The sequence below is a fragment of the Alexandromys fortis genome, unplaced genomic scaffold (assembly GCF_014885135.2).
Source record: "Alexandromys fortis isolate MF-2015 unplaced genomic scaffold, M_Fortis_MF-2015_v1.1 scaffold_235, whole genome shotgun sequence".
NCBI lineage: Eukaryota > Metazoa > Chordata > Mammalia > Rodentia > Cricetidae > Alexandromys > Alexandromys fortis.
Window position 1 is genome coordinate 1,883,681 of NW_026068114.1, and position 27,851 is coordinate 1,911,531.

A 27,851-nucleotide genomic window follows, 5' to 3' on the forward strand; every position below is an offset into this window, starting at 1 on the left:
GGCATGCCCATACGTCGACCGTCAACCTCGCGTTCATTTCCTGAGCTCGCACTGCTGCCCCACGAAGCATCACACCCCTCTCACAGACGACCCAGCAGAGCTCAAGGTCAAAACCGTGGTGTTCCAGGTCATCCAGGCCCGCCCCTTTCCAGGTCATCTAGGCCCACCCCTTTCCAGGTCATCCAGGCCCGCCCCTTTCCAGGTCATCTAGGCCCACCCCTTTCCAGGTCATCCAGGCCTGCCCCTTTCCAGGTCTGGGGCAGAAATGGGAGCAGGCCTTTCCTGCTCTGGACTTGCAGGAAGCCATGGCTGAGAGTAGCCTCTCTGTGTCAGGCGGGCTGGAAAGAAACCCTTCCTCACTGATGGACTAACGGGGCGAGAAGCTCTCTATAGACACAGTCGTTTGAATGGAGTTCATTCTGCAGCCTTCCATGAAAATCAAGTGAAAACACCGCCCAGCTCACACTAAGCTTGCTGTGTTGCAGCTACTAAGGAAACATGTTCCTTTAGCTCACAAAATCTTTCCAAAGCAACTCCCCGGAGGCCAGCATCCTCTGCTCAGAATCAGGAGAATCCCTGCACTCCCACAGCAAGTGAGCTGTGTGCCTAGCCACACCCACAAGACTCTGGTGCCCAGCTGTCCACTTTGAATTCTCTGACGGCAAAGCACCAGCCAGGGCCTGGCATACACGGTGCTGAATTTTACTCCTTAATTGCACTCCTAACATGAGGGGATTCTGAAACACTCTGAGCTACATTCCTGTGGATAATCTTTGAAAGGACGGGAGGGGCTATCTTCAGGGCACCCATGCTCAGGTCTTTTGTACACCCCAACCTTCCTCTCCACAGTTACTGGTCAGCTGCCAAACCTCCAGAGGCAGCCCGTGGGTGCCCTCTGCTGGCTTTTCTGGATAATGACCACACAGATACCATGTGGTGTTCAAAGCTTTACTAGATGTTATTTAAGGCAGGTGCCTGGGTTCTGCCCCAGGAACGTGGATCTCCTCTCCCTATAGATAACAGCGAGCAGGTTTCTCAGAAAAGCCCGAGGGCCTGGTGCCTCCGAGTCCCAGGTTCAGAAGCAGAACTGGAAGGCTTCAGACACGTGTGGCTTCCACGCATCCAGGCTGGGCAGCAGGGACGAGAGGCCCATAACGTGCCAGGTCTCTCCGTCTGACACCTTGGAGGTTTGGTAGGAAAGTAGCTGTACACCTGCCTCTGCCAGGAGGCCTGGGGGTGGGCAGAAAGGAAAGCCCGGGTTAGCATGGCACAAGGGGGAAGGGGTGAGAGAACAAGAGGCCAGAGTAGCGAGATGTCAGGTTTCTGTGACCCAGGCGGAAGGGCGGAGGATGGGAGGGGGCGGCGCTGGTCTCCACAGTAAGGAGCTGCCATGGCAGAATAGGTGACTTTCCTATTCTCAGCCTGAGTATCAGGTGAGGCGGGGAGCTAGTACCCTGACGGGAGCTACGCCAATAGCGAGGGAACAAGATAATCAGAGAACTGTCCTCCGGGCAGCTGGCAGAGATGATGAAATAAAGTCCCCCCAGGGTCTGGGGGTGCATCCTCTGCCAAACCTGGATGAGACCCAGAACCCTCAGAAGGGAGACCAGGGCTGCACCTCCTGTGCTCTGACACATATGTTAGGCTGGTCACCAGAGCCCATGGAAGAAACAATCCATGAAGTAAGCTCCAGGGATATAGAGAGTGTGCGGGAACATGGCGAACTTGTGCCATGGCCGGGGGTAACTGGCACTCTGCCCACCTCTGCCCATACTACTCTGTGACCTCAGATGAGCCGCTCACTTTCCCTGGCTGAGCTGTTTCTTTCTAATATTGTGGAAATGGCTCTTTGCAAGATCCTCGGTGAGGCACATATAGACATGCCCTGAGGCACAGAGAAAGGCCCAATCCCAGGGAAGACCCCATCTCTGCCAGCCTCCCCCACAAAGCCTCCTCACCAATCATAGTGGGCAGCATAACAGGGTTGGAGGGCTGAGCTCGGAACATGAGCAGGGGCTGGCCCCGGCGTAGTGGCACCTCTGGCCTGAAGACAGCTCCGTTGAGCATCTGCAACATTGGGGTGGTACCCTGGACCAAGCCCACAGCTTGGTAGGGGGCACCTGCCAGGGCCACAGTCAGGAGGCCTTCCCCGCTGCCCTGCTCCCCTGAGGCCCCCGGGCTGTGGGAGGTGGTGACCTGAAGAGAGAAGACAGAGGCACAGTTGAACAGTCTAATCACACCCAAATGCAGGGAATCAAGTCCAGCCACCAGCTCAGCAGTCTGGGTACAGGAACAAACGGGGACAAACTCATGTCTCCAGACTTTAGCTTCTCAGGGCAGTCAAGATGCCCCATAAAGGGAGGACCAGGTGTCTGCCTAGCTGGCCAGGAAGGGTGGGAAGTGGGAAGCAGAGGACCAAGCAATAGATAGCTGACCGGCCTGGTCCTTTCTGCACCAGCCTCTTAAGTCAATGCCTGACTAGGATGCAGGAAAAAGGTTAAAGGTGGCAGGGCCGGGAGAACACTGTTCCTAGGACTCCGGCCAGCTTCAAATTGCCACCACATAGTCTTTGATTCCAAGGGGAGTAAGGGAGGAAGCCACTAGAGGAAAGCTCAGAGGGTGGAGGAACGTGTTCCCAGGGTTTGCAAGCATCTCTTGGCTCCATTAAATGCGGCCTATGTCAGCTTTTTTTTTTCTTCAGTTGTAAAATGGAGGTGCCTTACACCCCCCATTCAGGCCATTTATCCATCTATCCATAGTTTTGTGAGTGTGAGTTCACACCATTACACTCAAACATATGGTCACTCCCTTCACAGATGAAGGCATCAAGGTGGGCTCTCACCGATGGGCTAGCTCTCACCGATGGACAGGCAGGTGGCAAGAAGCAAACCCAAAGAGCAAAACTGGGAACAGGCTCTTAAAGTGCAGGGTAGATAGAGCTAGGCACAGGGACACACGCCTGAAATCCTAGCGTTTGGGAGGTAGAAGCTGAAGGATCAGAAGTTCAAGGACAACCTGGGTTATACAAGACTGCCCCCCCCAGAAAAAACAAATAAAAAGAGGGGTGACATAGTAGTGCCCAGAGTAAAGAGAGTGCGCACATTGAGGCCAGCCTCTTTCACCAGTAGCTTAGCATTCACCAAATTCACATCTGCCTGCTTTGACGCTTCCCTCAGGAGGCCGACAATGACCGCAGGGCTCAGACAGTTCCCAGCATTCTTCAGAGATGCTCCTGCGGACACAGAGAGTTATCCCAAAGTTAGTTGTTCACTAGACACCACAGGAGGGGGCAGGAGACCACTGGCACTTAGCTCTCAGCGACAAGGCTCTTGTTGACCTGGGGACCCCAAAGGCAGGCTGCAATGGGCACTGTAATTCCTTGAGAGTGTTAAAAAGCCAGCTGGGGGGTCCGAGCCCAGAAGCCTAGGATATTTTAACCAATTTGAGAAACTCCCCTCCAAAACTGAGAACATCCTGACTGGTCTCCTTGGCCGGCCTGTCTTCCCAGAAGATGCTTGGAAAACTGTGTGCTCCCACAAGTGGCTGGGATGGTGGCCCTTGCAAGCTCAGAAGCAGAAAGGTGACACTCAAGTAACCATGTGACCAGCGTCCAGCTATGTTTCCTCAGGGGCTTGGGAAACCAAGGCAGTGGGCGTGGCGTCCCCTGGCTCCGCCTATCCCTGATAACCTTGGCATTTTGGGTTTACCTGCCCTGCCCAACCTCATAATCTCGCCCCAAGTGTCAGGTGCCAAACAGGTAATTGAGGGTGCTGGAGAGGCACTGTACAGGATGAAGGGGGGCACCGAACCCTGTCTGCAGAGTGGTGGACCCACTACCAAGGCCCCCTGAGCCACACACAGTCAGGTGGAAACCAGAGCCACACAGTTTTGCTGACTGATTTAGATTCTCTAAAGATTCCAATAACGTTTACACGAAACTCTCTGGTCTTGCTTGCACGGGGAACTTGTCTATACTAAAAACACTGCATAAACATGATCTGAGAAAATTAAGTACATTTTCCCAGGGAACTTACATACATTTTTTTTTTGTCCAACTCAGTCGTGGGTTTGAGCTGTACCCAGAGCAGGGCCCAAGTCCCCTGAGTCTGCCACTAGATCTGCACTGAGCACTGGAGACACCCAGCAGATATGAGTCCACAGTCTCTATTCCCCCCTCTGCAGGACCCCAGCTCATGCCGTGGGCCCAGCCAGACCCGGACTCACCTTGTGTCACCACCTGGATGGTCCCTTTAGGGGAGCCAGCCCAGGCATGCATGAGTGTGCCCAGCGCTTCTGCCAGACCAATCCAAGGCTTGGTGTGTGGAGAGAAGGCGCTGGTAAGGGCCTGGGCGTTTACCTGCAGAAAGAGGAGGACAGGGTGAGGCTGAGAACCTGCTCAAAAGAGGAACTAAATCAACACCACGTGGCCAAGAGTCAGCCTGCCATGGAGGGGCAACTCAGGAGATGGGTGACAGTCACCCAGAAAACAATGACTTATCCCTGTAGACCAGAAGAGCTACAGAGCCCAAGGGCACACAGAGGAAAGTTTCTGCTGCACTATGTAGCCAGAACAGGGGCTGGAAGCCTAGCTTCTTCCATTGAGCAGTACTGGTACTGGAGCCCTCTGTGGGAGACGGACTTCCTGTGTGATGGACAGGGGTCTGTCTGGACAGCTCAGTAAAACACGGACGTCATAGGTATACGGAAGCAGAGTGATGGTTCTTAGGGAGGGTGATCTAATTTGCCCTTTTTGTGTTGTTTTGGGACGGGGCTTCACTCTATAGTCCAGCCGGGCAGACCTCCAGAGTGCTAGGCTTACAGGGTGAGCCACCAAGCCTGGCCCATTTTATTTTCTATTTTGATTATTTGAGGCGACTGCTCATATTGGTCACTGAACACTATGCTCGGCTACCATAACATATAAAACCAGATTCAGACAGTTCCAATGAGCCTACAGTATGCTTCAAACAGCCACCTATGCTGAGTATAGAGAGGCATGCTGGGAAATTGAGCTACCAGAGTAGATTGGAAAGGCCCTGGACATCCCAAGTACAGGGTCTCAGGGCTTGGCCCTCCCTTCTGCTCCCAGAGACCTAATAACAGAGCTTCCTTGTTCTGAGGTAAAATTCCTGCTCCCTTTTGTGGCTCCAGAAGCTTTGGCTCCCAGTCAGGCATTAACAATTTCTTTGAGGCTACTTTAAAAAAAAATCTATGCAAGAAGGATTTAATTAGGAATCTAGGTTTTAAATTTGCCTGCAATCTCAGCCCTAGGGAGGCCAAGGTAAGTGGCTCCCCCTGAGTTCCAGGCCAACTGCAACTACAGAAGAAAACCCTACAAGTCACATCCTCACCCCACTGGCAAGCAGACAAAAACTTGGGTTTGATGAAAAAAAAAATCAAATAAGCAGCTAGGAGATGGGAAAAATGTAATAATTCTGTTCTTGTTTTCATAGTGATCACTAGAAGAGTCAGAAGCTGCAGCAAGACACGGGGAGGAAAAGCGGAGGACTCGGAGGACTAGGGGCCAGCTCAGAGCAGAAAGGCTCAGCTAAGAAAGCCCAAAGCAGGCCTCACAGCTCACTGGAGGCCACACGGCCCAGTCCAAGGGCTTGCTTCTCTGTACTTCTGTAAAGTAAAAGGGTGTGCAGTGATCCATCTTGAAAAATAAATAGCAAAATGCCAGGACAGAGTCAGGTGCCGCTGGAAACCGGCCTGGCCCCAGGGCTCATCTGTGCTAAGGTCAGAGAACCGGAGAAGACACAGGACGAGTCAGGGAGGAACAGTTCTTTCCAAAGACTATCGGCAGCTGGGGTAGAGAGCTCGATTTGCTAACTTGGTTGTGAGACGGAGAGAATTCCTATCTTACACAGGATGGCAGGCAGCCCTCTGTCTTTGTACTCCGTGGAGCTCATCGTGGGAAGCAGCCTGTCAGAAAATGTCATGTGATCTCACCGTCACCTCGCGAGAGGTGGCTCCCTCAGACGGTTCCCATGGAGGGGGCAGAAGCCTGCCTTTGAAGAACTTGAGGGGTCGAGCTCTATCGGGTTGCCCAAGAAGGGGGATATTCACTAGCAGGGCATCAGCTGAGGCGGGAGAGATGGTCTGTTTTGTTCAGTCTTCCATTCTCTGGTTGGATAATCCAGCCAGGACCCTAATCAAAGTGACCTGCTCAGAAACTCACTGGGTAGCCAGATGGGTAGGAAAAAGTGCTGTGGTGGCCTCAAGGAGCCAATGCGGTGTGCAGGGGAAAGAGAAGACGGGCTGGACGGTGTCACCTGGTCTTCATGGGCTCTGCAGGCTCTCACACCACAACTGGCCCTCAAGGAACCCCCTGATCACTATAGACCAAATGGCCTCCTGATTGTCTCAAGACATAGAACTGAGCCATCTTACGAGACATAGGCCGGCTGAGTGAAACTGTCCTTCCTACCACGGTTCTGTCCCAACCAGTGACTCTCTCCAGGCTGTGAGACAGCCAGGAAGGCACGAGCCCTCTGTCAATCATCTGCTGTTTCTTGCGGAGTATCGGTTACATGTCTGGGGCACTCACATAGTCAGCCTGTTGGTCCTCAGAGATCTTAGAATTCAGCATTAACCAGATAACAAACCCATAGTCCCAGCACTCGGGAGGCAGAGGGATCCCTGAATTCAAGGCCAGTCAGGGCTACATAGTGAGACCTAGCCTCAAAAACAAACAAACGAACAAATAAAAAACCCCAAACAAATAAAAACAAATGAGGCAGAGCAGCAAGGGCCCAGAAAGCGTTGGTGAAGGAGGGTAAAAGGCTCCAGGAAGAGCTGTGCTTTCTTAGTTCTGTGTCCTTTACTGGGACCCCATGTGTGTGTGTGTGGGGGGAAACAGGGGGTGCCTGGCATCCACCAGACTAAGCAAGGGGGCTAACTAACACAGCAAAGGTTTTAGGAAGTAGGAAGACTGGTTGGTTATGGCAGGGTGAGCTCTGACCATGGACACTGTGCTGCTGTTGAGCATACCCCCCAACACGCGCGCGTGCACACACACACACACACACACACACACACACACACACACACACACACACAGTGGGCCCTGCTCTGCTCCCTCACCCCGGCAACACACCCTCCCTCCCAAGGCATGTGAACAACAAAGGAGCCTTTCACTGGTGCTGGGCCTGGGAAAGCTCACAATCTCTGCAGCGGGGCTACAATATAACGGCTCAGAACCCAGCTCCTGGCTCCAAGGCCTTGGCTATCAAGACTATAGAAGAGCTGCTCCTGCCCATACACCCCGTGAGACAACTCAAGTACAGCCTTCGGCTCCATTCCCAGGGCTGAGTCTGTCCACCCCGAGCTGCTGTCTGCTCTCTTCCAGGACTCCAGACCCCAGCCCCACGTAGAGATACTTACAACCCCTGCTAGAGATTTCCCCTTCACCATGTCCACAAACTGGATGGCGATTTCTTCCCCACAGCGGCTCTGGGCCTCCTTGGTGCTGGCACCCAGGTGGGGACAGCTGATGACATTCTCGTGGTCCACCAAGGCCCGGTCCCGTGGTGGCTCCTGCCCGGAGAGAGACCTTTAAGTTGACAATGGACTGGCTATATTATAAATTCTCTACTGTTGTTCACACTGAATTTTGAGAATTGCAATGATCTGAATCCTGGCCTCCTAATGGTGGGAGAAGATGGTGCATTCTGAGGAAGATGGTCATATACAGGGGAGCTGGTGATACACCATGCACCCTGGCTGGGAATAGACAAGTGCCATGGGGTTCAGAGAGGGCCAAGTGACCTGCCACAGTCTCGCAGCTAGAAACTGCATTCACGCCAAAGGCCACGCTCTTTCTCCCGGGCCACACTGAGGAGCCCTGATGCTGAGATAGGGCCAAGGGAATTGGTGGAGGTGTGCACTCTGCACTCTATATGCTGGGGCTGAACCTTTGCACATGCTGGAAGAGCGGTCCACACTGGGGACTGCCATCACCCCTGGATTTCTGGCCCTTCCTAGGAATGAAGAGAGAGAGAGAGAGGAACACTAATGGGTACTGGGCAGGCCATGTCATTGGCCATGGCCTTGACTAAAGTATCAGGAATGACACACTAACTCCTGTGTTAGTCTAGAACCCCTAGCCTCATCAGTTTATCAAGGTCTTCCCCAAGTTACCAGTACAGCAACAGCCTGACCAAGAACGGGTCCTATTTTAAGACCCAGGATTTGCAGAAGACAGCAGAGAAAAGGCCTCCTCAGAACCACAGGTGTTGTTTCTTGGCAGCACAGCTTCCTCTGTGCCAGAAACAGTGAGCTACTGTCCTGAGAGATGCTACCTTTTCTTGCCTGTGGCCTCTCGGCTCCTCACCTTTCCCCTCCAACTTGACACTGAGGCTGCACTTACCTCTGTGAACACATCCAGGGCGGCACCAGCGCACTGACCAGACTGCAGGGCACGGAGCAGGGCACCTTCATCCACAATCCCTCCTCGAGCACAGTTCACCACTCGCACGCCCTTCTTGCACCGGGCAAAAGTGCTGTCGTTCAGCAAGCCTGGGAGAGAGGAGACCTCGCCCACTGTGGCGGTTCCTGACCCGCTCTCTCAGCACCGGTTCCCAGAAGCCACCTCTCCCCAGAGGTTTCTTTCTGCTGGATAGGTACCTTGTTCTCACCTGTCTTCAGAGATGCTCTGAGATCATAAACTCTGTACCAGATATGGGTTAGACTCAGGCAGTTCTGGAGATGAGCGTGCTTTGAGTAGGCTCAAGAACCAAAAGTACCCCTGCAGGGTGCCATGAAGCTTCCACACGGGACGCTAGTTGCATCTGTGTCCCGCACATTCATATACCCTTGCTTTTTCAACTAGCTCAGCCGCCTTCATCGGTGGCAAGCACTTGTGACAAAGAGCCACGGTGCTTGGCGGGTCCTCGCTAGGTCCCTGTCAACACTTGCTCAATAGTATCAGCAGAAAACCCACACTAAGAGCCTACCTGTGGTGGAGGGCAGGAGGGGAGTGTGGACAGTGATGAAATCACAGAGAGGCCAGATCTCCTCGAGCGGCAGCTGCTGGACACCAAAGGAGGCCGAGACTTCTGGAGAAATGATGGGGTCATAACCCACAGTCTGGTCCAAAGCGAGAAAAGGGAGGAGACACCTTTAGCATCAATGTTGGTATTGTCAGTAACCGCACCATTTGCTAGTAGTGGGTACCACATTAAGCCTAACTGAATCCTCTAGTCTCACTCTCAGAACAATACATGGCGCTTAGGGCTACTCTCCTGTCTCTGTAGGTCAATGGGAGGAGGCTTGAAGAACTAGCAGGGAGCATAGTCAGACAAGGGAAGGCTGCCTGTCACCAAGACCCAACAGCAAGTAGATGCAGGAACAGCTCATGTGTGGCTGGACAAAGCGGAACTCGGGAGCCTTGAGGCAGGAGGGCTGGTGAGGAAGGGCTCAGGGATGACCACCAGGCCCACTGTCCCGGCTACGCCAGCAGGTGTCTGGGGTTGAGGGTGATGGGCCAGGGAAGGAGTGAGCAAGCATTGTCCACAGAGGCCAGAGAGCACAGGTTCAGCTTCTTCCAAGTCCCAGCAAAGGTCATGCCCTAGCAGCCACGCAGATGTAGGAAACAGGTATGAGGGGGTGGTTTACAGTAACCAAGATCTAAGCACTCTCTGCTGATCTACCCAAGAGGCCATCCCAGGCCTCCCTCCTGAGCTCAGCTCTATGGGCAACTCTGACTTTGGAGAAAGAGGCACCAGAGCCCTAAGAACAAAGGCAGGGCAGTCCTCGGAGGCAGGTGTGCCTGCAGCATCCAAGAAATGGCTGGAGCCAGGAGTCCTTCCTCAGCTGCTGCCAGCCGTATGTCAGAGTCCCCTAGAAGGGAGAGGACCCCAATATAAGAGCTGTTGGAGAGATGACTTCAGTCGCTCGCTGCTCTGCCACGCACTAAAGCAAAACTATTGAGAAAATCCCCCTGACCTCTTCAGGAATATCTCCATAGTGGACCCAGATGTAAGTGAAGACAGGAAAGAAATGAGGCCTCCTCCTTGAGCGGTTGCTACCTCTGTGGGGAGGAATTCTTCCCCTTCCTGTGCTTTTTAAGCCCTCAGCTACATGGTGTGGGAAGCACCTGAAATTAGGGGGCTACAGATCCTGCCTTATGACAGATCATACAAAGACTTCTTCCTCACACTTAAGAGCTCCGGGGGAAGAAAAGGAAAAAAAGCCAAATGGTTATGAAGAGGTTAACACTCTGGGGCCACATTTTGCATAATTAGCCTTGTTCTAAGCAAAGCCAGGGAGCTCCCTTCCCCCATTCCAGCCACCAGGGAAGGCTGGAGGAAAGACATGGCTTCTTGGGGCCCTCTAAGGAGTACAGCGCGGAGCACCAAGGGCGCACATATTTCGAAGGCCTTTTCAGACATTTTTATTGCCCTCCGATGGAGCCCATTTGCTTCCGGACAGAGAAGGAAATGCTCAGGGGGGAGAGATGAATCCTTGGCCTCATCCTCACAATTCGCCTTTGTCTGCTGGCGCCAGAGACGACGAGAACAATGGACCCGTTCATCTCTAATCCAGATGTGTTTTCTTCTCATGTGCAGTGAGGGTAGAAAAGAACACCAAGAGATCACAAAGTCACGCGTGACTGAGCGAGCTCACAGCACTCTGTGGTCTTTTCTACTCTTGGGGACCAAGGCCGACCACTTGTTTGATCCCTAGCACCCCCATGGTAGAGGGACAGAACTAACTCCCGTAGTTGTCCTCTAACTTCCGCATACTATAACCCATGCACACTCACATGCACACACAATAAAAAAAATGCAAGAGTAAAAATTTGAAATAATAGCAATAATAGTTTTTTTTTTCTGAGGTAAGAGCTGTTGCCCTAGAAAGTGGCTGTTGTTTGCGTCACTGAGCAGTGGCTGCTTAGGGACTTAATGTGGGCCACGAGTGGAAACAGTGGTGGCCCTGTAAGCCAGGACACACGAGTGGACTCTCACTTCCTTGTCTTTACTTTTGAGCCTGTAGATGGCCTTGCTGGGCCTCAGTTTCCTGTGAGTATCACAACTGATGCAGCCGACCTTAGCAAACAGAAGCTAGCCAGGAAATGCCAACGGCCACCGGACCTCGGGTGCTGAGGACACGGGTGGCAAAGACCCTGCTATGAGATGCTGATGGGGTCTGAGAGGGACACTGGTAAGGAAGCACAGGGCTCAGCTGTGAGCCGGCCGGGGCCTGGTTACACACCCCGAGAGAGACGCCAGCATAAACAAGGTGAGTCAATCACTACAGCTCTCGTTTAGCAACACACTGAAGGAAAGTTCAAGGTAACAACAGAGTGTACGGTCACCAGCGGGCTACAGGCCGACCTGGGTGTCATCCACCTTGCCCTGGAATCCTTCCTCTTTAATGCTGTTAAAGTCATATTACCTTTTCCACCAAACACAACACTGTTAGCCACTCTTTCTTTGGCTCGCAGAGGTGTTTTCCAAATGTTTCCAAAGTCCAAATCTGTCTAGTAGCTTTTTAGACCCTCACACAGACACGGAGATACATATTCTAGCTAAACTTCCTGTTAGGATGGCAACCATTCCAGCCTTCCCGTGTTTTAGGACTTAATTCTTCTCTATACTTGAGGCAGGATCTCAGTATGCACTCCAGCCTAGCACTGAGTTCTTGATCCTCCCGCAGTCTCTCGAGTTCCAAACATGCTCCACCACAGCTGGCCAGATTCTAACTACCTCTCCTTGCTCTCTGGATTCCACAAATGATGCCTGGTCCCGGCTATGGGTGAAAATGGTGGCTAGGGCAGTGCTCTGGGCCACCATCGACAATTTTCCTCCCGCCTGACAGGGGCCTTCCTTGAAACCTACACATTGTGTGTGTTGGGGGGAGGGTGGGAAGTGGGGGATGCAGCTTATCCCCACAGGGATTACAGAAGAGGCCTTTGCTGAAACCTCAGTGTGCCTCTCTGGCGGAACAGCCAATAATCCATACCACAGTATTCCAACTAAGCTTGAAAACTTTTTACCTTAACACTATATACAACGTTGTGCTCTACACAGACCTGCAACCTTCTCTGGGCATAGTACACAATCCGTGTACACACAGAGAATGCACTCTGGGGTGGCATATGCCAAACTAGTGCCACTAAGAGGAGGCTCGTACTGGGAAGCTGATGTGGGAGGCCGTTATCTGTACGAACGCATTCATTTATTACGTAATTAGAACAGTGCCTTAAGATGGGCATCCGGGCACATGTCTGCAACCTCAGCACTTAGGAGCCAAGGCCAAAGGGTCCTAAGTTTAAGGCTACCCTGGGTAATTCAGCAAGACCCTGTCTCAAGACAAAATAATGAAAGGGGCTGATGATGTAGTTCAGGGGTATAGCAACTTGTCTGCCTCTGTGAGGCTCCAGGTTCAAGGCCCGGTACCCCAAAACCAACCCAACAAAACTCCCATATTTAAAAATTGTCTAGGTAGAGAAATAGTTATAAATCTCCATGCTTTACCAGTTAAATTATTATTTTCAAAGGGAACAAGACTAGTTTGAAAATGAGCTTAATAAGGATTGGTCTCAGGGCTGTGAGATCGCCCTGTAGGCATAGGCACTTACTACCAGGGCATATGCCCGGAGTTGGAACCCTGGAACCCACATGGAAGAGAGAGTCAGGTCTCACACTCTATCTGACCTCCACATGTGCACCAGGGTGCATGCGTGCATTCTTGTGAACATGCGTATGCACACACATGCACACACGGTAATATAACTTAATGTGATCACTGTCTCCTCATCTAGAACTATGCTATCTTGTTTTCTGTGGCTTTGAAGACACAGACAGGAGCTTAGATGGTGCAGAATCTCTGTCCTGAGATGACACCCACTAAATCCCAGGAACGTTGCAGGGTAGTCAGGGGGCTTGACGAGGGAGGGCACCACAGGCCATGTTTTAAGGGGTTTACAAGAAATGGTTCAAAACTGAGACAGGCAGGAGTGACCCTTCAGAGACATCTAGACAGAAGAAGCCCCAATAAAGACAGCATACCCTCAAAGTCCTGGTTGTAGTTAAACATGGCTAGATATGGCTGTGCATGCCTATAATTCCAGTACTTGTAAGTTTGAGGCTAGCCTGAACTACATAGTTAGACTCTATCCTAAACAAGTTCAAGCATGTTGTGTGTGATACAAAGCTACAGACCAGCAGTAAAGTGAACAGGTTCTAGAGATGTCTTTGAAACAAACACCTGTCTGAGAAGAACCTATTACTTCTTGACATGGATGCTCAAGGCCCCATATGGCCAACACCTGCAGGTGGAGGAGCAGCTGGGCATTAGCAGGTGGCTGCGTGGGCTCCCCTCTCACTGCTATTATTTGGGAAACAAAACAGGGCTCTTTGGCTAGATTCAGCTACTGCCAAGGCCTCTGTTCTACAGCTAGAAAAGTCTGGTGTTGATGCCCCAGGGACAATGGGAGTCACGCGGTGGTAGAGAGCCTCATTGCCGGTCCCCAAGCCAACGCATGGCAATGAAATGCTTAGTTGGTTTGTTCCATACGTTTAGCACTGCTGAAACATGGTCCTTAGTTTTTAGTTCAGCATTCTTCATGGGATAAATCTGGACCTTGGAAAAAGTATTCTTAGTAACTCATGGCCCCCTCTGTCCTCTCTACCTGCAAGGGCCGTGCTGAGATTTCTCTTCACCATCAATGGATCCTGCTGAGCCAGGCCCAGTTCTCTCAGGGACCTAATATATATACCTGAGGCTTTAGGAAGGCGTGTGATTTAAAGAAATACGACACTCAGTGTGGCAGAATGGGATGCTGCCCTGGCGTCTGGGTCACCATCCCTTCAGCGAGTCCTTAGGCACACTCTTACAAATCGTGGGTGTCAGTCTCAACCCATAACTTCCATTCTAGCGCTAAGGTAGAAGGGGTGCTGACCATGGGAAGAGCGAGGAGGGGAGAAACGGAAACTCTATAGCAGATCTTTGTAAGGTTTCCTAGACCTGGAAGGACTGATTATTGTCAAAACAATTTTCTTAATGTTTAACGAAAGCCTCTGGCTGCCGCATGCCCTGCAGTCCCTGTAATTCCCTCAACAACCGCATTAAATGGTTGACAGTGCAAGCCCGCTGGCACCCAGTCAGCTGCCTTTAGCTGTCTGGCCTATCAAAGCAGACCTGTACTGAACACCAACCTTCACCCAGCCAGGAACTTGCTGGCTCCCAGAGTTGGAAAAAGAGAGGACCAAAATGACTTCTGAGACAGCTAGGAAGCTATCTAGTCATTTCTCATATCAGAGCATGCAAACAAACGCACATGTGTTTTAAAGAAAGGATCTTGCTATTCAGGCTGGCTTTGAACTCACGAGCCACCTGCCAGAGGCGCCTAGATGTTGAGATTATAGACACGTGACACTATGCCCACCTATTAGCATCCTAAATCTTTGCTGGGGTTGTGAGGGAAATAGGAAGGCCAGGAAGCATTGGCATTAGGCTATAAATTTGTTTTCTAAATTGTCAAAGAGGAGACACAGCGAAACCAGGAGGCCCTGTAGTATGATGGGAAAGGATGTGTATCACAGAAAAACACTTGCTGGCCCATTGAGACTCGGGGCTACTGATACCCAGGAGCTGAGGGACTGTATTGAGTACTCTCAGCTTTTGAGTTCAGATGTCCCAACAGAGGCCAGTGATCCCTTCCTCCCTGACTTGACTGCTTATTTGATAAGGAGTCCTAGAGATCCGTGTATAGATCTTCCCTAAAGCCTTGCTCTCTCTCCCAATGCTGCGTCAGTCTGGAAGCCTCTCACCTTCATCCCAAAGGACTGCATTCGGGTGGCCACCTCTCTTCCAATTCTGCCCAGGCCGAGAATTCCCAGTGTCTTTCCGTTCAGCTCTGTCCCCATGAACTGCAACCAGACAGGCAAAAGGCAAAGGCGCCCAAGTCAGGACCAAGAGTGGGGCTTGGGAGCTGAGCCCAGATGGGCGAGCCAAGGCAACAGCTCACCTTCTTCCGGTCCCATTTGCCATCTTTCATGGAAGCCGCTGCCTGGGGAATCTGCCTGGAAGAACACAGCAGGTTCAGTGGGTCACCCTGAAGAAGGCGCGAGGACAGCACAGCATAGCCACCATCTGTCAGTCATTCTCCTGGGAACCACACTCACTGGGGGCATGGGAGCTGATTCAGGGTCACTGTGTGTGTAAGGGAAGCTGGGACAGAAAGACCATAGGACAGGAGGCTGGCAGAAGAATCTGATCTATCTCAACCATTGAAGGACAAGGAGGAGTGGGTTTGGCAGGTTTTTCTCCTGTAAGTAGTGGCCAGACTTGCACAGTTTGCAGGGACAAATGCTCCAACGATGGCAGGAACTCTTCCCATCCTCATCAGGACCACTCTTGATGACTTCTCTTGTTTTCAAGGGAAGACCAGCTGATCTTTCCTTCTTAAACCTCAAGAGAGCTAACCTGAGGCAGACGGGTGCCACTGTCCAAACCCTTCCACTCTGCCCTAAATGAACCTAATACCTCCAACATGTCCACCACCGTCCTGCCTGCTCCCACACACTACAGACTATCTCCTCTACTGGCGCCTGGCCAGGTCTGAGTCGCCATGTTTTGTGTTGTTTTGCTTTCTGGACCAAACAGAGAAAGTGGCAGTTAGGGCACTGTTAGGATTTAAGGGTAAGATGCGGACAGTAGGACATGTCACCAAGACCACATCTGGGAACACAGACCTTCTCTAGGCTGGATGCCCTGAGAAGTACTCGGTCCTACACTACTCATGGCGCTCATTCCTGCATGCAGGAGGCACTCAGCCAGTCACAGGGAGCAGCCTCAAGAGCAGAATGCCCACTAGCCTATGAGTCAGGAGCCTCCTCCCCAGCAGGGTAGAGATGTCTTGGTTCATGCATATCCTCAATGAGGGACGTCAGCAAGGGAGGCTGGGAGAGGGTAGCCTTTTTTAAATCACAGTGTCCTGCCTACTCCTTTAGATAAGCTGGTCCTGGCAGTGGAGGGAAACCAGCACCTCAGGAGTAGGAGCAGAAAGTGGTATTGGGGGATCCTTCTTTGACTCCAACAGATAAATATACCACCGAGATTAACAGCGGAAACAAAACTAGAGTCATGGGCCTGTACCATCCTCCCGGGAGAGACCCAATTCGGACATCCTGGGAGACCTGGGGATGCTCCTAGCTGAAGCTTTTCTGCTGTGCCTGCAGTCCTTGCTGCTCCCTAGCCCCATCCTCCCTGCACTGACCAGTGCAAAGTCCGTGCTGCTATGAAGGACTCCTGGGAGAAGTAGAGCAAAGGTCAACTCCCCCAGCAGGAGGGAGAAGATAGGAAAGAAAGAACTTTGTAATCACAGCAGGCCTCAGGCCCCAGCAAGAGTCTAGCTGCTGCCTGGCTCTTCAAAGGGACTGGTAACAGCTTCAGGCCCCATTTTACTAGAAAGCCTGTGTCTCAGAAACAGGAGAGACGCCTGTTAAGTGTGTCCTGTCTGCCAAACAACTGCCTGCAGCATTAGGAGGAGTTCGTATTATATGCGCCATCTACTTGGTCACTAGACTGTCCCCTCCAGGAGGCCCACACATCCAGAATTCTGCCAGAAGAGCTCCCTGAGATAGGAATTCACAGGGAGGCACAAGAATGATGATCAGGTATTTATTGCATATGTTACAATACAGGCCTAGAGGACAGAGTCAGATCAACGCAGGGGGCCATGCCCAGCTGCTCAATCCAGAGTCTCTTGAATGAATTAACAAGAATTAAACCCCCAAATCTCAGTGCTTAACAAGTTGTCAGTAATCCGAACACACATGGCACTTGAGGTTACAGGGTACGGAAAGCATCTCAAGGTTTGCGGACTAGAGAAGGCATAGCACCCAGTGGGTGTGAGGCGTGGTCGTGAGTCGGAGGGAGGGAGAACGGTGTGTACACTCTCTGTGCGCTTGGAGTTAGCATCCAGCCTCCCATGCCTACTTCCAAATGACCAGAGAAGCTCCCGGGCATCTGCGTACCCCTGCAGCTGTATCTTTTCCCTAGGTCTGTTTGCTTGTGGTAATCATTGACCTACCAGAGGGTGTCTGGGTCAAGTGAGAAGTCAGGGACTTACCTGGCCAGGCACATGATCATCCCACAGGTGAGTTCCGCGGCACTGAGGCTGTTTCCGTTAGGGGTGCTAAAGACCCAACAGAAGAGAGGTCAGTGGGCCCAGACAAACCCAGTATTCTAGGCTTCCAGCCCCAAGCTCCCATGCTGGCTTCTCTGATCCTCTGTGGCCCTAAGAACCAGGCTACCTAGGCCGCCCACAGAGAAGCACCTCACGTGATGGGAAGGTGGGTGGGTGGTTCAGCTCGGTAGGCTTTCATTTCAGGGCCCATCCATCTCCATGCCCCTCTGCTCCTTCCTAGGGGAGACCCCTGAGCAAATCTCCGACTTTCAGGTCAGACCACTGTCGGGTAGCCCTCATCATCACTTCTCCGGGCTTGTACTAGGAACAAAGCTCATGTCTTTATTTCCACTTGGTTGGTTTCTCCTTCTTACTCAATCTATTTTTGAACTGAGAAAAAAAGCCTACTCCTCAAAAACAAACAAAACAAAACACCTGAATAATGTTGACAACTCCCCAGACCTAACACCTGTTCACCCTCCTGCTTCCTCTACTGGGTGTGTTCATCTCTAGAAGGTTACAGGAGTTAAGAGGTGCTATTGAAAAACAAAAGGACTCCAAGAGCTTTTCATTATGAAAGACAACAGAGCTTCCAGCTCTCCCCCTACCAAGCAGCCAGGGCAGGGGAAAAAGCGGGACTGGAGGACTGCAGGGACCAGGTAGAATGGGTTATCCTTTAACATCTCCACGTGAGGTACTAACTTCTGTCAGGCACACAGACAGTCAATACACCCCTTCCCTCCTGGGGGCAGGGGAGGCACAGCAGGACTGGGAGTCAGCAGAGTGGGCCTGGAATAGCTATACTACCCAGGAGCCTGATGATGCAAGACAGTGCTCTAGTGGCTGTGATCTTTGCCCCGCGCTTCTACAAACACAGCGCTAACAGGGACCCCTCTCTGGGGCCTAGAGTGCTAGAAGAGAAACTGGGTTCTTCACTTTATACCGGTGCAGGAAAATGAAGGAAGAAACAACATGAGACATCACTTTACCAAGAAAGTGCATGCATCTATTCAAGGGGCAGGACTACAGAGCTAGCAAAACGGAAGAGCCAGGCTGGCACCGGAAACCAGGAAATCTTTACCTACGGTCTTCCGATTCCTACCCGAAGCTACAGATGGGTGGGTCCCAAAGCAGGGCGAGTTCCATATCCAGAGACTGCAGACCACAGCCTTGGAAAAACTAAGCTGAACTGGTCACCATCATAGGGACCAGCTCAGACAGCACTCCAAAAGGCCTAACACCTGGCTCTAATTTCCGCATTTCTTTCCCTCTCTTTTATTGGTCTCCGCACCCACCCTCAGCTTCCACAACTCACTTCATGACTAGGATGCCCTTCCTAGTGGCGGCCTCCAGATCCACATTGTCCACACCTGTGCCAGCCCTGCCCACCACCTGGAGCTTCTCGGCTGCGTTGATGACATCAACAGTGACCTTAGTGGCTGACCGAACGATAAGGCCTTCGCAGTCCTGGGTAGGGAAAGAAATATCTGGGTTTAAGTAGCTGCTCTGTGAGGTACCTGAAGCCTCTGGTGCAATCCCAGTGGGTATGAATGCCACTCATAGGCAGCTCCGCCTTCTTGGTGTACTGTCGGTGATGAGGATTGCACCCTGCACAGGTGTGATGTGGAGTTGACTCTACTTGTAAGACACAAGCATCTTGCTAGCACACTCCAGCATCAGCCTGCTGGCACTAGGCATTTGATTCATCTCTCCCTAGACGATACCCCAATAAGTACCTGTAGCCAAGGGATAACCCATCCAGTGTGACCAGACATGAGTCCCAGTCAGCACCACACATGCTAACACTCCTGGATGCCTCTTTGCTCCAAAGGTGAATTCCAAAGAAAGAAAAGGCAACGTCTGCACACATCGGTCTAGCCTGGGCTCAACTCTAAGCTGTGTTGATCCGAGAGGGATGTGGGTTCCAGCCTCAGGTGTGCAAGGCACAGACAAGACAGGCGGGTAGAGCACCTGGTCATCCCTTTCTTCATCGGACTGCTGAAGAGAAGAGCAGAAATAGAATCCAATTCCACCCCTCGAGCCCCCGGGCCAGGCAGCTGGAAGGCAGTCTGTAAATGCTGAATGAGTAAGCAATATGAATGGAAGACATGCCTCCCGAAACGAAAATGCTTCCTGAGACAAGAACCCACAGGAAAGGGGGGGGGGAGGGGGGCTTGAGCCTAAGTGCCGCCCTCTGCAGCTGCTCAGAGGCTCAGTCAATAGCACACTAAAAATAGGCATGCCATAAGTTCACCATCGCAGCTGGGCCAAGAGACCCCTGACTTGTCAGAAAGACGGTTGCTGTCTTTCCCGAGGAAGAACATTCTTTGACCAGACAGGACGGGAAGCCCCAGGAGAGGTAGCAGGTGAAAAAGCCCGCACACTCTGTCCTACATGGGTGGCCTCAGGCCAGCACGAAATGATGTAAAGGCGCTAAGCCGCTGGTTATGGGGGCAGGCACATGTCTGTCACCTCTGCATGTGAGGGCCTGAGGCCCGAAGAGCATGTGTTTGAGCCAGACTACCTCTAATTATTAATTAGTAAGTAAAAATAGATCAAACAAACAACAAGAAGACAAATGTCAAAAAAAAAAAAAAGCACCAAGGATAAAGAAACACCAAGTCCCAGAGGCCAAAGTTCAGGCGGGTCACTGTGACAAGTCACCCTGTTCCTTATCCCAGACCTCTTCCACAGGTCATGTAAGAGGGCTGGAGGAATGGCCTCTCACATCCGGTTTCCCCAGAGGCGGTCTCTGCCAGGATCTATGGAGATCTTCCTGCATCTCTCTTCCACACATGGATTCTGAAGACAGAGACAGGCCCCCAAAGCCGGCCCCCGAGGTTGAGCCCCCACACTCAACTTGTATTGACTGTGTACAAGCCTGAAACTGAGGGAGGGACACGTGTGGAGAGGTTAAAGGCCAGAGCTATGTTCTCTCTGCTGGGAAGAGAGGGGTGAAGCTTGTGCTGTGGCAAAGGGTATTGATGCTGGGGGTGGGGTGGCTTAACTATTGGAATGGACCGACTGCTCAGGAGTCCAGAGCAGTCGTAGAATCTATAGTGACAGAATCCAAGGCCTGTCCAAGCAACATGAGACCCGGCTTTAAAAAAGAAAAAACAGCATAAAAATAGTTATAGAATCACTTCTCTGTAGCTATTGATGCTTCAGGTACCCACATTGGTCTGGTCAGGGCTGTGCCTGCCCACAGAGTTCCATCAGGTCACCTGAAGGGCACTTCATGCCCTTCAGTGGCTGTGCTTTAGATAGAACAGAGCAGGAGATTCTAAGAAATCTTCCCACGTGTCCCAAGTTCATTTTGCAAATGAGAAACACACACCCAGCCACGCCTGATCCCCTAAAACCCAGTCAGTTCTGTAAACCTCCAGCACCATCCCCCAGGTCCCAGTGTTTTCTTTCTTCCCCTGGCTTGGTCACTGGTAGCTAAGACAACCAAGAAACCATCCAGACCCAAAAGTTTGGAGACAGATATACCAAAATCTGCCAGCACTCGCCCTAATGGTACACTCAATACCAGTATGCGCCGAGAGGATGCCCCAACTTCTCTCTAGCACCTTAGCCCAATACTAGCCAGAGCCCAGTCAGAAAAAGCACATTGCTGCTGGCACACAGACCTGCCACACTGGCTCCGAAGAAAAGGATTCCCCTGCCTCCGACAGGATGTGACAGATGTCTGTTCTCTAACACTTAAGTTCAGAAGAGCCATCTCATCCTCTCTGCTTTGTTCCCAGACACGGCTTCGTGAGAGCAGGCTGACTCTAAATTCACAATGTAGCTGGGGATGACTTTAAACTTCTGATGCTTGTCTCTATTTCCTAAGTGATGGATTTCCAGCGCTCACCACCACACCCATTTTATGACATGCCGAGAATGGAGCCCTGCGATGCTAGGCAAACTCGCTACCAACCAAACCTCCATCCCCAGCCCCAGATACCCCGTATTCAGCGGTCCTTCCCCTGATCTGCAGAACCTGATCTACTAGACCTAAAGATCTCTGCTCTTAAAGCAACGTTTTTCAGTTGAGCATTTACCTGTAATATTTTTGGCACCCCCCTTTCTCCACAGCCCCATTGTGGGGTTCGGTGCTGTGTATATTAGCCATGTTAGCATCTCCAGGGGCTGCTTTGCATTGCTCTCACCACAACACCAAGAACAAACCCCGTCATCCCTATTTTCCAGGTCAAGGAATGGCTTCGAGAGGTAACATGAACTAAGTCACTGTTACAGATCTAAAATCAGTCCCAAGAACTGGTGGGCAGACAAGATGTCAAAACAATAGAGTCAGAGTAACAGCCAGGGAGGGGCAGAAAACAAATTGGAAAATACCTTGACTAGGAGGAGTGGGGAGTTGCTAGTGATGATTTTTTAAAAAGGGTACTTTACGCTGGACGTCGGTGGCACACACCTTTAATCCCAGCACTTGGGAGGCAGAGACAGGTGGATCTCTGTGAGTTCGAGGCCAGCCTGGTCTACAGAGAGTTCCAGGGCAGCCAAGACTGTTACACAAGAGAAACCCTGTCTCGAAAAACAAACAAAGAGGGTGTTTTACATCAAGCACTGGGCTTCTCAACAGCCTAATTCATGGTCTCCATGTTATAGGCAATAATCCAACCCTAGAAGAAGCTGGGTCAGGATCAAGCCTCCTTAGAGTCCAAGTTCGCAGCTACTTTCCAAAGGCAGCATCCACAGAGACACTGTCAAAATTCTATGGTTACTCCAGGAAAGCCGCTGAGGTTCCCAACAAGGGTGTAGGGTCTTCAACTACTCAGCTAGTCAGGCACAGTTACAAAACAAAGACAAAACAACAACAGAACCAAGAGGCCTCTGGGTCGTGGCCTCTAGGTCAGGCACCAGCGATTATTGATGACGAAACACTTGTTACATCAACTTGATCAATAAGAGTGACTAAGGATCTCCAGTAGGTTTTGGAAAAGGGGAAAAAGTTGGAAGGACTGGGAGAAACATAACAAACATGCTGGGAAATCAACAGAAACAGGCACCTACACAAACAGATCCATGGTGTGGCAAGGTGAAGAATATCCAGGCACTGGGAAGACTAGAGCAGGGCGGCTGCGAGTTCAAAACCAGCCTGGTGACAGAGCAAGCCATTGTCTTCAAAACAAACAGCAACACTAACACTCACAGAGCAGGAACTTATAAAGGCAAGAACCAAGGAGATGGGGAGAGGAAAGACTGAACAGCTGTACTGAGAAGATTTAGAGGGAAATGCTTAGATTTTGAGAATCCAGATGAACTAAAGAAATTTAAAACAAAACACTAGAGCAAAGTGTATACTGGGTTTTCTTAAGCTCTTGGGATGACAGAGTCATCTATTTAAAAAAAGACACACATTCAGAAACTGTAAGATCATGGCCATGTTCTAAATGTAAACCTCTATATGGAAAAATGTCTCATAAAAAAGAATGAAAGACAATGGCCTTGACATGGGAAGAAAATCCAATGCACCACCAAACATAACCCCGTGCCTTCAAAGCAGAAGAACTCATAAAACATCCGTGAAGGCACAGGCTGGCAATGAAGACCCGTGCAAAGACCTGGCAACTCCTGAGAGCAAGGGGAGCAAAGCCGAGCCGCAGAGGTTTGCTTGACAAGTCTCGCACACGGGAGCCTGAAGATTGCCACAGATCTGAGACTAGCCTGGGCTACAGTGTGAGATCCTGACAGTAGAAGAACCAAACAGGAGCTCAGCTGGAAAAAATGCTTGCTGGGCAATCCTGGGACCCTGCACCCAGGTCTCTTGCTGGGAGGGAAAAAAATGACCTCTGAAGGTTGCCCCCTGCCTGCCCCTCCCCCACTGCACACCTCCAATCTCCCGTGCACAGGGAGATAGAGATAGAAAGATAAATTTTTTAAACAAAAAATTGTAAATTGAGCAGGCACTTGGTAAAGCCCCGTCTCAAAAGTGGAAAAAGGTGAATTTTAAAAAGTTCATTTCACGTGGCTGGAGAGATGGCTCAGCAGTTAAGAATATTGGCTGCTCTTCCAAAGGACCCGGATTCCATTCCCAGAACCTATGTAATGGCTCACAAACATCTGTGACTCCAGTTCCCAAGGATCCAATACCCTTTTCTGGCCTCCTCAGGCACTAGGGCACCCACATGGTCCACAGCCATACAAGCAGGTAAAATAAAATACACATAAAAGTAAAATTTGGAATGTTCATTTCAGGTTTCCTATTGGTAAAGAGAAAACTGACCACTCCCCGATGGTGAGCATGTGGGGAAAGGAGAGAGAACACTGCGCCGCAGCCTTTGCAGAGGGCAGCCGGGCAGCGGCTGGAGGCTTAGCGTCCTCCTCTGCAGTCAGCAAGCACATTTTAGGTAATTGCTAACACACCAAAATATTAAACCTGTCCTGGAACTGGCCAACCCTGGGAGAAGGGTCCAAGTTCAACTGACAAGCACAGATAAGGAACAAGTGGGGCACAGACCACCCAAGGAGTCACCTTCCTACCCATTGTCTTTTCTGTGATCCCAAACCCAGGCCCTGCCCTGTTCAAGGTAACCTGCCCAATCATTCCCCTGGGCTTCGGTACTCTCTCCAAGGTAGCCCCAAATTGAGGACCCCCCCCCAGGAGACAACGGCTGCAGAGGATGTAGGGGGGGTCACAGCGATCTACTTTCTCTGACAGCCCCCAAGGACAAGCAGAGCAACAGTGCTCTCTTCTCGCTGGCTGGGTCTGTTCTGTGGGGACGTCACCCTGTGCCAACCAGCTTTTGGCTATGATGAACCCGAAGCTTCTCTGGTAGAACTGGCATACATGGGCATCCACAGCTGGCATGTCCCAAGAGCCCAGAACCTACATTAGAGCCAACACTGGTCAGAGTTTGCCTCCTACAACATCAGCTAGAAGCCATAGAAAACATAGGGAGGCCAACTAGTCAACCCACCTCAGGCTAAGTGTTCACCACCACACCCCAACCCCCGGCACTCCTGAACACCATCAACCCTTCCCCAGCACCATAGCTCAACCCTCACAGATCCCTCTGGGATGCTCCTCCCTCTTCTATGTGTACAGACTACTAGACAACCCCAAGGTTCACACCTACCAAAGTCCTAGTGTAGTGCTGGCTTAGAATGCTTTCCTTCATGCGTGATGCACGCCTGTAATCCAGGACTCTACCCCAGTGCTCCAGCACTGGGAAGGGGCAGAATGTAAGGTTAAGGCTCTCAAAATCGAATCCTCCTTCCCCCCGATCCCAGTATCTGCTCTTCCCTCTCTGGCACTGGCCAACTGGGAATGCAAGCACCCTGATAGAATCGCCTCCGTGGCTCTTTGCCTACATTTCATCCGGAATGCGCACGCCCCACATTCGCCTACATATTTCATCACTCCCAGGCTGTAGCGCTAGGAAACACTGGTCTGCTTGATTTATGGCTGTCCCAGAAAAAAAGAAAAAAAAAAAAACGACGCTAACTCAGTGGGAATCTAGCCCCACTCCCTTTCTTCAAGTTCACACAGGACTCCTTTCCCAACGAGCATGGGCTTGGCCTTGTGGGTAATCCTATTATTGTTACCACTTAGTGCATAGGGTACAGCAGCTCTCCAGGTGATTCCCCTGTTGGGCTGTAGGGAATACAGGTATGCCCGGGATGGCTTGGAGCACAGAGATTCACCTGCCCTGCTGCCTTCTGAGTGCAGGGATTAAATGCAGGAGCCATTATCCTTTGCCACCCTCTTTTTTCTTTCTTTCCTTTCTTTCTTTCTTTCTTTCTTTCTTTCTTTCTTTTTTTTAAGATGGTCTTGCAGCAATCCTGATGTTCCGGCTTCTCAAGTGTGGGAGGATTACACAGGTATGCTCACCACAGCCAGAGCACACTGTGCTTCACTGACACCCAGCTAAAAATTAACCATTTACAAAGGACGCAGTTGTATGCATGCATGCGCGCGCGCACACACACACACACACACACACACACACACACACACTGTGAGACCCTGTCTCAAATAATGTTGACACTAACTCGATTCAGGAAATAACCAGGCTAGCTAAAAGATAAAAAAGATTCCCCATCAAAATAATAATGATGTTATGTTGATGAAAAAAAAAAAGAAGCCAGCCTCTAATCTGTGTCTTTATATTCCTATATTCACATACACACACGTGTCTGATACCCACATATGAAGAAGACACTACCAGCACTGCTGACTCTCTTGTTTTCTACAACACTGATCATGACTTAGGGGAACTCAGTGCCCCGCTGTGCTGTGATTTGATGACTGGCAGGTTATCACTAGGGGAGAGAGAGACTGGTCCTCCTTCTTGGGCTGAGGGCAAACAGCCTGCCCAGGATATGAAGCGGCACAGGCCAGCTCCAGCCCCAGCTCCAGCAGAGGGGCTAACCCTTGCTTCTCCCTGCAAAGATTAAGATGGGGCAGGGCAGGAGACACTGGCAGGAGGAGATAAAGTGAGGAGGGAGGGTGGAAGGGAGGGTCCTTCTGCTAGGTAGCCAAGATTGATTGGCATTCTGAACTGGGTATTGTGCCAAGGCAGACTGACGGCTGAGAGCTCTTCCTGGGGGCCAGCCAGTCAAGTCAGCCGGCACCCACCTCTTCCTGCCTGGCAAGTATCTCCACTGCTTGAAAGCAGCCTGCATTTTTAGCAACATATTCCTGCTCCCAAGCTTCCAGGTTTTTGGTGAGGCCTGGCCTGCCCCTCCCCCATCTCACACACCCCCATTCCTACCTCTTTATTGGCTATAACATTTCTCACTGCCTCTGGAAAACAGCAAAGCCTTCCAAGTGCAGCCAATGGTTTCCTGAAAGCCTTTCCACAGCCTTCCTGGCCGCTGCTTAGATGTTGAGCCAAGGTCTCTGACACCAGGCAAGACGGATGAGCTTGCAGTAATTGCTCCATTGACACTACCCACTCTTCAGAGTGACATCCCGAGCCATGCCCACCCGTACAGTCCCAGGCAAGTCCCTTCTCCTGCATTTTCCATTCCAGCAGGTGCCACCGCTTGTTGTCTCAAAACGGTCACCTGAGCAGCTGTCTCAGTGTTGGGCCCTGCTGGCCAGGAAACCTACAACCTTTCCTTTTCTCAGCCTGCTTTCCAGACACGGGCTCATTCTGTAGCCCAGGCTGGCCTCGAACTCACAGAGATGCTTCCGACTCAGCCTCCTTCATGCTAGGCATGAGCCAGCCAGCTCTTTGTCATTTGTTGTTGTTGTTTTTGAGACAGGGTCTCAGGCAGCCCAGCGGATCCAACTTGAGGAGCCTCCTCCTTCCCTAGGCTTCCCAAGTGTTGGGGTTACAGCTGTGTGCCACCTGGCCTAGACTCCTGCAAGTTTCTTAATGACCAGGACCAGAAAAGTATGCGAATAAGGGCCGCTGTTGGGCAGGCACTTGGATAACAGCACCACAGAGGAAGGGGATTGGAGGCGGGGCAGGGTCCTGGGAGGAACTGACAGTCAGCTCAGACTGTTTCCAGGGCAGCCAGAGCAACCATGCTTGGTCCCTGCGGTTTAAGGCCTCCCAGCCTGCCCAAGAGGAGGCATAACATTCGCTCTGGCTGCAGGCCCTGAACAGAGCACGTGGAACTTGGGGCGTGGGGCAGGACAGCTGAGAGGCAGCAAGGAGACATCATACCTGGATGGATCCGATCCGCAGAAAGGGCAGGAACTGGAGTAAGGCGCTCCCAAAATAAGCCCTCTAAATCTGAGCAACGTCACCCAATTTAGCAAAGCCTTCTTTCAAGTAAGGGAAAGACTAAGTTATAAGGATTAAGGTTTGTTCCGAAGACTTGGTAGAAGTTAACCCTTCGCGATGGTGCATGGGACGAGATTCTGATGAACTGAAGTAGGTCCTGATCGGCGATGAAGCCGACGGTGGAGGCTGACTCCAGGCGGGCGGCCGCGTGGGCGGCACGGGGCTCTTGGTTGCTCCCCCGGCCCACCCCGAATCCCGCGAGCGCTCCCCAGAGGCCCAGGGCTCCGGAAAGCGCGCCAAGGTCTTGCATCAGACGAAAGGCGGTGCGAGATCGCTGCCACAGATGCCACGGGACGGGCTTTGACATAGCCAGCGCCCCCTGCCCCCACCCCAGCGGCCTGCCCCGGGCTGGGGGAAAGGTCCCCATGCACGAGTCTCCGCGTGCAGCACCCCGAGCCGGGGAGCCCGCAGCCTGGGCCGCGGGGCACGAAGGCTCCAGAGCGGTTCTGGCATCCCGCGGTACCAGATGGGAGCAGCTGTACTTAGCAGCGCAGGCGAGAAACACGCGTTTGCAAACAGCACGCAAAGTTTGCATCTTGCAGCCCCGGGCCGTTTCATTCCTCTTCGCCTCTCCTCCCTCCCTCTGCTGGCTCCCAATCTCTGAAAGCCTCGGAACCAACAGATATGACAGGGGAGGACAGCCCTGGCCGGTTTGACCATCAAGATGCACGGTGACTTTGCTCGTCTCCGGCTCGCTTACCTGCAACTCCGCTATCAGCTCCTCCTTGCTCAAGTTCTGCTTCTCCACTACCTGCAGCCCTCCATCTTGCAGGATCTTCCGGCAGCAGGGGTCCAGGCTGTCACTGATGAGCACTTTGCGCAGATTTGCGAAGGCCATTGCTGGAGCGAGGCCTCGGAATCAGTTGCTCTGGGTGGGCAAAAGCACTTAGGTCAGGAAGCTGCCGGGAGGGCTTCTGGATCCAGAGACTGGGCAGGGTTCTCGATCTCCCGCTCCCCCTTTA

The 27,851-nt window shown here is 51.7% G+C and overlaps 1 protein-coding gene across 1 annotated transcript; it reads right to left on the bottom strand.

The window, feature by feature from the left end:
- Positions 1-934: 934 nt before the first annotated feature.
- Phgdh (phosphoglycerate dehydrogenase) lies at positions 935-27,851 on the bottom strand. The gene is made up of 12 exons (XM_050124796.1): positions 27,590-27,851; positions 18,456-18,607; positions 17,084-17,149; positions 14,978-15,032; positions 14,781-14,879; positions 8,958-9,090; positions 8,372-8,520; positions 7,387-7,539; positions 4,225-4,357; positions 3,102-3,232; positions 1,959-2,196; positions 935-1,230 (listed from the first exon to the last, which is right to left on the bottom strand). The coding sequence occupies exons 1-12, from the start codon at positions 27,725-27,727 to the stop codon at positions 1,076-1,078; spliced, it is 1,602 nt and encodes a 533-aa protein (XP_049980753.1). The 5' UTR covers positions 27,728-27,851; the 3' UTR covers positions 935-1,075.

What these genes read in the sequence shown, in the direction of transcription:
- Phgdh (XM_050124796.1), bottom strand. Translation starts at nt 27,727, where the DNA reads ATGGCCTTCGCAAATCTGCGCAAAGTGCTCATCAGTGACAGCCTGGAC. An exon ending in ATGATCATGTGCCTGGCCAG is followed by an intron (nt 15,033 to 17,083) that starts GTAAGTCCCTGA and finishes GTGTTCTTCCAG; the next exon opens with GCAGATTCCCCAGGCAGCGG. An exon ending in GCAAATGGGACCGGAAGAAG is followed by an intron (nt 14,880 to 14,977) that starts GTGAGCTGTTGC and finishes GTCTGGTTGCAG; the next exon opens with TTCATGGGGACAGAGCTGAA.